The sequence below is a fragment of the Carassius carassius genome, chromosome 37 (assembly GCF_963082965.1).
Source record: "Carassius carassius chromosome 37, fCarCar2.1, whole genome shotgun sequence".
In the NCBI taxonomy this organism is placed as follows: Eukaryota; Metazoa; Chordata; class Actinopteri; order Cypriniformes; family Cyprinidae; genus Carassius; species Carassius carassius.
In genome coordinates, this window is record NC_081791.1 from 17,331,191 (window position 1) to 17,341,213 (window position 10,023).

The following is a 10,023-nucleotide window of genomic DNA, read 5'->3' on the forward strand; positions in this document are numbered from 1 at the left end:
CCCCGCCCTCGGTTCGTCCCCTCTATCTCCGCTGTGATCTGCCCACTTTTCAGCATTTTTCAAATATTGTCAGTGGGTGGAGTCAGGCTCTGAGCAGGGGTTTAGTTACACTTTAATGGACCGCGTTTCAGTCATTATAATATTCATTCCATTGTCTGACAACATAAACTTTAAAATATAGTAATAAAAACAGTTTTAATGATAATTAAATTAAATGGCTAAATTAAATTGCAGTATGTGAGCATAGGGAGGCAATACAATATGACGCACTTATGTCATAAATATGCTAATTAGCGCATGACGTCATCTAGTTCATGTTCTCATGATTTATTTTTATGAATCAACATGTTTCAAAACACCCCCCCCCTCTGTTATTTTTACAAATCGCGACCTGCTTATATATATATATATATATATATATATATATATATATATATATATATATATATATATATATATATATATATATATGTAAATAGAAAGTAATGTGTAAAAATAAAACTGAAATATATATAAATAATTAAATTTGTGACCCAAACTATATGTAGGGTATATATATATATATATATAAACTACTAACGTTAGATAAATACATTTACGATGTTGAAGCTGAACATGACAGGGAAAGCAAGCATACAACTGGACATTTGTTTCAATACCACATTTGTTGATACGACCCTGACAACTTAAACCAGTTTTCGGTGTTTAGCACTTTATGCAAAACCTAATTTTCTCTGAGATCTTTTTAAAGAGACTCAACCGTTTTAGTGAGTCTATACAAACATACCGGTGTCACGCACAAGGGGGGTCAGGGTATAAAGAGAGTAATTGATGAGCGTCCATGGACAGCCAAACTTGAGGATCGCGTCATCATGTAACTGCTGCACAAGTGTCCAATGAGGGTCTCTTATGACGCGGAGTCATGGCGCTGACATGAGCGAAGAGAAAACAGACACACTAGCAAAGTTAGTCGTTAAATAGAACAATTTATACCAATCTGTCAAACTATCCGAGGCGGATAGCAACCGAAATCGTTAAAAGTTGGATTCGGTAAGTAGAAAAGCGTCCGGAACAGCTATTGTATGAAGGTGAAAATGTGACGCTTCTCGCGGTTTTTCTCAACAGAAGCAGACAAACAGCAGACGGCTATTGTGTCGAAAAACCAATTTCATGTGTATTTTTATAGTGAACATGAAGCTCAAGTCTTTGTGATTAATTCAGTGGATTAAAAAAATATTATAAATGTTCCCGTTGTTACGTGAAGCCTCGTTAGTTGGCAGTAGGTGAAGATGAGCAATGCATGACATTAAACATCAGGTCAAATCTTAAAATAGACTGGGTTTTGAAGGTCTCTTGGCTATAGGCTATGGATAAAAAGGTCTGAAATGAAAAATGAAAGGGTAAAAGTAACTTTAATCCCAGCATTCAATGTCTAAACATTTCTAATATTTTTTTGAATCCATAAATTTGTAAGCAAATAAATGTTCTATGCAGTGCTGATGGTTAAGTTGTTGTCTATTTTTTGTTGAATTTCAATTGAAAGTTAGAGGAGAGGACGAGTTTTCAACATAGGCTATATAACTTGAAGAAATGTTATATAAAATGTTATATAGCTAAATATATAACATACAATATAAAATAACACAATATAAAACAATATTGTGTGTGGGTGTGTATATATATATATATATATATATATATATATATATATATATATATATGCATATATATATATATATATATATATATATGCATATATATATATATATATACATAACTATATCTCTCTCTCTCATATATATATATATATATGAGAGAGAGAGAGATATATAGTTATGTGTATGTATATATATATATATATATAGTTATGTGTGTATATATATATATATATATATATATATATATATATATATATATATATACACTATACTCAATATAATTATATTCAATATCTCTCTCTGTGTGTGTGTGTGTGTGTGTGTGTAAACTGATTCCCACCAAAGAAACAAATCCTATTTTAGCATAAATGTGATTGATTGAGGACAGGTTTAACTGTCTGAACTGAGTGAAACAATACCTGATTGTGGTTGTCCTGAATCCCAAACATGCTCGGCTCCTTTGGGTTTGTGCTGATGGAATGCAGAGCTGTGGCAGCTGTGTTATGATGGGCATCTCTCAGTCAGGTGCAACATTAGATTGCAGGCCACTGGTGGGTTGCTCTCCAGATGGAAGAGGGCCCTAAGGGGTTCATAAAGGGGTTTGTTATTCTGAAGTTGTACAGATAAGATGCAGAGAAGATCCACTGGTTGCAAGGGTCCAGTAAACGGACACATTTGAAGTTCAGTCTAACTATATATAAATATTAAATAATGGTTTTGTTGTGCTTATTGAGAAATATTTTGTCTTACAGATCAGGAGTTTGAGTAATCTAATGTTTTAGAAAGCCCTAAAGTTGATATGGCAGCCCATACTATGTCACAGAGATAAGTTTCCTGTGCATAGTCATGAATCATATCTCATAAGTCATAACTATAGATCATGACACTGTATTGACGAGTCAGGAGAAGTCTTGTGTTGGTCACTGCCAGGAATGCTATTCTCGGACCGAATGGTAAACAAACTACTAGTAAGCAACTTGGTATGCGAGTTGCCTAATACGCAACACTGAGATGCTGCATTATGGTGAATATATATTGGCATCTAATGCATTCCATAAATACCCAGCCTCTCGGGAGCCCAGTACATGCACAGCTGAATGTGTTATTCCTCAACCCTGCTATGCATAATGTAGGTCTCTCACTGAAAATGGTAAAGCTTTGCTGTTCAGAGCAGGTCTATATAGGGTCTACAGGTCTGTAGATGGAAATGCCATTTTATTTTAAACTCAAAAGTGCCATTGAAGAATCCCTTACTTTAGCTACCTGCCTTGTGACCCTTGTTGAGAATAGAAATAGAATATAGAGGAAAAACAGTGTAGGGCATATTCATGCAGACTGATAAATGCTTTCATTTTATGAAATAACTTGTGAGAAGAATATTGCATAATTTATAATTAGTTCATCGTACTTTAAAAGGACACTTTACCCAAAATACACATTTTGTCAAATTATTTGACAAATAAATAATTTACCTACCTGTTTCTGTGGCTCAGTAGTAGAGAATTGTGTTAGCGGCGCAAAAGATCGTGGGTTCAAGTCCCAGGGAACACCTACTGAAAAAAATTTTAATATTGAATGCTGTACTGTAAATCACTTTGGATTATGCTAAATACGTATTACTTTCTTCTTTTGTGAAGCACAACAGTAGATGTTAAGCAGAATGTCTAAGCTGCTCTTTTCCATGCAATGTAAGTGAATGGTAATTTATGCTGCCAAGGTAAAAAAAAAAAAAAAAAACACTTTTATTTTGTGATGAAGTCATACAATATCTTTTAATGATAAACAGACCAAAATATGAGTTAAGACCCATTCACACTAAGCACCAAAACTATAATGCTAACTATAACTATGAAGTTTTAATAATCATTCTAATTATATGACAATAGGGAAGTCCATACCACAGTTATAACAATAACAAAACAGTTCTGAAAGTGTTTGCAATAATGATGTTGTTGTTTTTTTACTGATAAATGAGGAAAATTGACAGTCAATCAGAATACACTTGACTTTAATGTGCATTTAAAGTGACACGACATAACCGCATGGTATGCTTTTAATAGACAGAACATTATTATAAGCTGATGTGAATGCTAATGTAGTTACCCTTCTTGGTGTAAATGGGCCTTTAGTGTTTCTCACTCGACATTATATAGCACACAACTTGTATACTACTGTGATAGTTTCATTGTTACTTTTTGTCCTTTTCACAAGTCCTATTTATACAAAAAACTTTTCATTACTTTGTCCTTCAGGTTAAAAAATAAACAATACTATTGGAATGACATGAGATTAGAGTAAATGATCACACAGTTTTATTTCTGGCTGAACTACCCCTTTAAACCTTCTTTAGATTTGTTGCTGTATGAGTAGTTTCTCAGTAAGGATGTACGATCCGATACTCGGGATCGGTATCGGCTCCCAAACTGGCATTTTCTGCAGATCGGGTATCGGTCAGACAAGACTGATCCAAAACCGATATTGTGCGTTTACTATTGTGTTATTGTTGAGCCCCACGAAAAGAGTGATGATCAGGTCAACACAGAGAAGTTTACATTACATTTACATTTAATCATTTAGCAGACACTTTTATCCAAAGCGACTTACAAATGAGAACAATCGATGCAGTCAGGTCAACAAGAGAGCAACAACAGTATACAAGTGCCATGACAAGTCTCAATTAGTCTAGTATAGAACGCATAGCCAGGTTTTTATTTTTATTTTTTATAAATGAAAAGACAAAAAAAAGAAAAGTGCTAGTCTTAGTTGGTTAAGTGCAGGTGAAAAAGATGAGTCTTTAGATTTTTCTTGAAAATGAGTAAAGACTCAGCTGTACGAATTGAGATTGGGAGGTCATTCTACCAGCTGGGCACAGTCCAGGAAAAGGTCAGTGAGAGTGATTTTAGAAGTATAGAAATTCTACATTAATTAAAAAAATGTGCTGGTATTGGATTGGATCGTTATTGGCAGATAGTCAGAATTTTCAGTATCGGATCGGTTCTGAAAAAAATGGTATCATTGCATCCCTAACTAAGAGTGGAGAAATTCTGTAATCTCCAGTAAGTGAAGCTAAAGGGTGTGTGGAGACCACCCCCTCCCCTCACCAAGCCTGTGAAAATGGACACTGCTGGTGTATTTATAGACTAGACACGACGAGCATACTTTCTTAATAGACCAACGGTTGCACACATTCGTCATAACCACATGATATTTGGTTCTAGAATCTACTGTGTCCCTTTCACAAATGTAAACACTTTGAGAAGATACACAGGTAAGCTGAAACATCGGTTTGGGATTTTCAGTTTTTTAGACCTTGTTTTAGTTAATTTCACAAAGTCAAATGAGAAACTACTACTAAAACTCCTGTTCTCTCTTTAAAGGTGAATCCAGAGTTCTGACCAGACGTACGCCAAGAGAAATACCATAAGCTATGGAGAAACCAGTTTTACAAACGCAGCTCTCTATGCTGCCCTTCTTCGATGCAGCCCACGCGGTCAACTTGCTCCGTGGCATCCACGAGCTCCGTGCCGAGCGCAAGTTCTTTGATGTCACGTTGTGCGCTGAAGGCAAAGAGTTCCACTGCCATCGAACTGTGCTTGCAGCTGCCAGCACCTACTTCCGTGCCATGTTTGCCGGTACACTGCGAGAGAGCGTCATGGACCATGTGGTGCTACACGAAGTATCAGCTGAACTGTTGGGCCTCCTTGTGGACTTTTGCTACACGGGTCGCGTGACCGTCACACACGACAATGTGGACCTCCTGCTCAAGACTGCGGACCTCTTCCAGTTCCCATCTGTCAAAGAAGCGTGCTGTGCATTCCTGGAGCAGAGACTTGATGTTTCTAACTGCTTGGAGATCCAGGACTTCGCAGAGGCTTATGCATGTCATGAACTAGCAGCTAGCGCTCGCCGTTTCGTGCTGAGGAACATTGTGGAGTTGGCGAAGAGCATGGACTTTGAACGACTGTCGTGGAAACGTCTGCTGGAGTTTGTGTCTGATGATGGACTGTGTGTGGATAAGGAAGAAACAGCATACCAGATTGCCGTGCGCTGGGTTAAAGGTGACTTGCAGCACCGGTTGCATTACTGGCCTGAGTTGTTGCAGCAAGTACGCTTGCCGTTTGTTCGACGTTTCTATCTTCTGGCCCACGTGGAAAGTGATCCAATGGTCTACCTGTCGCCAGCCTGTTTACGGTTAGTCAGCGAGGCACGCAGCCTTCAGTCTTTTGAATATGACCGCCATGATCGACCCAGTCATCGAATGCGCCCACGTCCGTCCACCGGCCTGGCTGAAATTCTGGTGGTGGTAGGAGGATGTGATCAAGACTGTGATGAGCTTGTTACTGTGGATTGTTACAACCCACAGACGGGACAGTGGAGATACTTGGCAGAATTCCCAGACCACCTTGGTGGTGGCTACAGCATAGCTGCCCTGGGCAATGACATTTACGTGACAGGTTAGTACAATGATGACGTTTCCTTGTGGGACAAAGTCATACTCCACAAGCAGGTTCAACGTGTGCCGTAATTATTTCATGCAAAGGTAAAAGAAGAAAGCACAAATCCCCAGGAAGGCTCAGAGTGTCTTCTTTCCAAACTGTTTACAACATGGCAGCCGATGTATAAATAAACCCATGTATATGTAAGAGTGTGGTGATAGGACATAATGTTCTGCCAGATCAGCAGTGACTAGCATGATTTCAGGTGACATAAATGTGACATCTCATGCAGTTAAATGTTGCTTCTATTCTAAGGGTCCTTTGCTGTTATGTAAGTGGTTTTAAAAAGGTGACTGAGCACTGACTATGGAATTCAACAGTTCCGGTTCTGATTTCACTTGATTCTGGTTAATGATTCTTTTACTATTTTCAAGTAATATTTGGTAAAAAGTAAACCCAATTCCATTACAAATGTTAATTGTAATATAAACTTGAAATGATTCTTCCAAAAGGTGCATTTACACTGGCATTTTGAATGACTTTAAGGATTCCAGTAACAAGCCTTAACTGTTTATTTAACATTTAACATTGCTTAAAAAACAAAAAATGGTAATACATTTCAATATTTTTTTTAATAATATTACTAGCTAAACACATAATGTGTACTTATACCACATGTAAAATGAACAACCAGACAATGACTGCATTGATTTAAGTCAGATACAGGAATAGTTCACCCAAAGATTTTAGTTTTCTCAATCTTTCTCTCACCCTCATGTCGTTCCAAAGCTATATTAGTTTCTTTCTTATGTTGAACCAAAAAGAATATATTTTGAAGACCAAAACAGTTGTTGGTCCCCATTGACTTCCATAGTAGGGAAAAGGACTATGAGCCATCAACTGTTTGGTTATCAGCATTCTTCAAAATATCTTCTTTTGTGATCAACATACGAAATTACAGGTTTGAAACGACATGAGGGTGAGTAAATTGACAACTTTTCATTTTCAGGTAACCTCTCTTTTTAGGGTGCGGTGACATTTAACATTGTAATTTTCACAGACAAACTCCAGTAATTTCAGAAGGAATCCATATAATCTTGAATTTTGCATGAGGGTGAAAAATTGTCTGCTCGGATTTTGAAACCGGTTCAAGAAAGCTGCTTGGTTTGAATTTGAATTTCCGAGAGCTGTGCTTCATGGTTCACCACACTTGACAATAATATTTTTTTATTTTGTTTTTTTGTAATTGAAATTTCACTAATATGTCCACACCTTTGGTTGTTAGCTGTATGTTTAATTCACTAAAAAGACGAACAGTAATTCATTCTGTAATCAGGCTACACAAGAACCATTAACCAAATCAAATATCCTTTTTTGTCCTGGTACTTTTTTCAGCTATCATTGATAATCCAAAATAACCCTGAAGAGTCACACAATATGAGTCTATTAGTGTAGGCAAGTTTGAAAAGTAGGGTTGATAAATGATAGGAAAGAACATCTATTCTATTTTTGGCTGTTTGGTATTATGTTTAAGCTTTCAAACCTGCTTCATTTACGACAGGCGGCTCAGATGGATCACGTCTGTATGATTGCGTTTGGCGATACAACTCCAGTGTGAATGAGTGGACAGAGGTCTCCCCCATGCTTAAAGCCAGAGAGTACCACAGCTCCTGCGTCCTGAAGGGTCAACTCTATGTGGTAGCCTCTGACAGCACAGAGCGATACGATCATACTCTAGATTGCTGGGAGGACCTTCCGCCCATGCCACATCCCATGGATAACTGTTCCACTACATCGTGTAGGGGACAACTCTACGCCATTGGCTGTTTAACTGGAGAGGACACAATTGCAATTCAGTGCTACGATGCTGAAAGCAACCGCTGGTCACTAGTGAACAATGGAGAACTGCCTCCTTGGTCCTTTGCCCCCAAATCAGTGACCTTAAATGGGTTGATCTACTTTGTAAGGTAAGGCGCTCAGTTTTTTTCCCACAATTTTAAATATCCAGTTTCTGATGATACGCAGAAAAAAGCAACGATAAAGGAAATGAGGTTTCCATGTTTCTCATGAAAGCTGTTGTGTTTCAGAGATGATTCGGCAGAAGTAGATGTCTTCAACCCACAGAAAAACAATTGGGATAAGATTAGTCCCATGACACAAGTATGTCTACTTTAGCTTCTTTTCCTCTTTCAAGGTGCAATCACATTTTCCATTGTTTAACAAATTTTCACATGCCAAATTGAGTCATTTTAATACTAATCCACATGATCTGGAATTTCACATGAGGGCGAAACATTTTTGCATCAGGTTTAAGTTGGCCATTGTATCATTATTGACAATGGAGCCTTTTGCTTGGGTCCTATCTATGATATAATTTCCAGTTTTAAAGGGTCATGAAACCCCCCATTTCAGCACAGGTTAGTTCTCAGCTCGGTTTTAAAAAATGCTAAAAAAGTGGGCGTGGTGTGCAGCGGACCGGGGGAGGGGGAAGAAAGAGGGGAGACAGACAGCACACACAGCTTTGCGTTCAGAAAGTTTCATTTCGCTCCCATCGAGCTAAAAGCACAAATAAATGCACAGCCATTTGCATTCTGCATCGAAATTATATTACACATTCAGTCATTTAGCAGACGCTTTTATTCAAAGCGACTCACAAATGAGACATATATATTATTCTGTGGCGTTTATATAAGCCTTCTGACAGGTTGTGTCACAGAGCTATAAAAACGGTTACACTCACCAAGTGAATGAATCGCGTTTGTGCCGAACTCTTATTACAAAGAAAAAACAAACACTCTTCTGCAATCCATGAATGTTTCTCTGTTAATGTGTGCGATGTCATTTCACAGTCTGATGAGTCTTTCATAGCAAATGAACACATGCTGTTGTGAATAATTAAGCGAAGCGTCTTCTCATAGGATAAACACGCAATCTCATGAATAATTGAATAGACACCGACGCGTCATCAATGTACTATAGTCCATTGCCACGTCAAAAATCGTGACGTCAACACAATGTAGATTCTAAATCCGGAAGATGAAAATAGAGCAAAAAAGCTTAAAATTAACCAATTTTCTCCAACAGTTAAAATTAGCGGATGCTAACATTGTCTTATATGATGTGCAACACAAACACCTCTGCTAAAATCTTAGAATAAGTAGTCTGGGGTTTCATGACCCTTTAAGGTTTCTAATTTTTTTATTTCTGCATGTTGGTTGGACAGTGTTTTTCCCGACAACAAGAGAAAAGTTTTCAAAAATTAAAAAGCGGTTAACTTATTAATTCAAACCAAAAATAATTTATATTTAATAGATTAGTATTTATTTTTTCTAACAAATAACTATATAAAATAATAATAATAAGAGCCCAAGATTTTCTTTTCTTTTAATTTGATATTATTGGCTATGATTTATTTTTATTTTTTTTTATACCAGGACAGTTGTTATACTCAAAAAATATAAAAAATGTATTTAGATAATTGAATTAGATTGAATTTTTTTTTTACAGTTTAATAGGACAATAAATGATCATCCTGTCATTGACCCACATTAGGCATTCACACAGATAACTAAAAAGTCTCACCTTCCACAGGTTCATGTTGGAGGCAGTGTAGCAGCCCTGGGCGGTCGACTCTATGTGTCCGGTGGCTATGACAACACTTTTGAGCTATCTGATGTGGTGGAGGTCTATGACCCCTCTATTCGAGCTTGGACCCCAGCTGGCCGACTTCCCCAGCCCACCTTCTGGCATGGAAGTGTCAGCATATTCCGACAATTCATGCCTCTTGTTCCAAGCACCTTTGAACCTTTAGACATACCTGAGGCCAACGCCATCCACCTCCACAGACACCACCGCAACCAGGCACTTCACAACCACAACAACAATGTCAATCAGAACCACAACCAAGATGTCAATGAAATGCATTGAGA

The 10,023-nt window shown here is 37.5% G+C and overlaps 1 protein-coding gene across 2 annotated transcripts; it reads left to right on the plus strand.

The window, feature by feature from the left end:
• Nucleotides 1-887: 887 nt before the first annotated feature.
• On the plus strand, nucleotides 888-10,023 carry LOC132118207 (kelch-like protein 21). 2 transcript variants are annotated; one of them, XM_059527874.1, is made up of 5 exons: nucleotides 888-1,050; nucleotides 5,036-6,112; nucleotides 7,656-8,061; nucleotides 8,182-8,254; nucleotides 9,686-10,023. In XM_059527874.1, the coding sequence occupies exons 2-5, from the start codon at nucleotides 5,086-5,088 to the stop codon at nucleotides 10,019-10,021; spliced, it is 1,842 nt and encodes a 613-aa protein (XP_059383857.1). In that variant the 5' UTR covers nucleotides 888-1,050; nucleotides 5,036-5,085; the 3' UTR covers nucleotides 10,022-10,023. The 2 variants fall into 2 exon arrangements, with proteins under 2 accessions (XP_059383857.1, XP_059383858.1); XM_059527875.1 differs by lacking the exon at nucleotides 888-1,050 and adding an exon at nucleotides 4,800-4,926.

Excerpts from the sequence above, each read along its gene's own strand:
- LOC132118207 (XM_059527874.1), top strand. The coding sequence starts at position 5,086 with ATGGAGAAACCAGTTTTACAAACGCAGCTCTCTATGCTGCCCTTCTTC. Across the intron at positions 6,113-7,655 it reads CAATGACATTTACGTGACAG|GCGGCTCAGATGGATCACGT; the intron begins GTTAGTACAATG and ends CATTTACGACAG. Across the intron at positions 8,255-9,685 it reads AGATTAGTCCCATGACACAA|GTTCATGTTGGAGGCAGTGT; the intron begins GTATGTCTACTT and ends CACCTTCCACAG.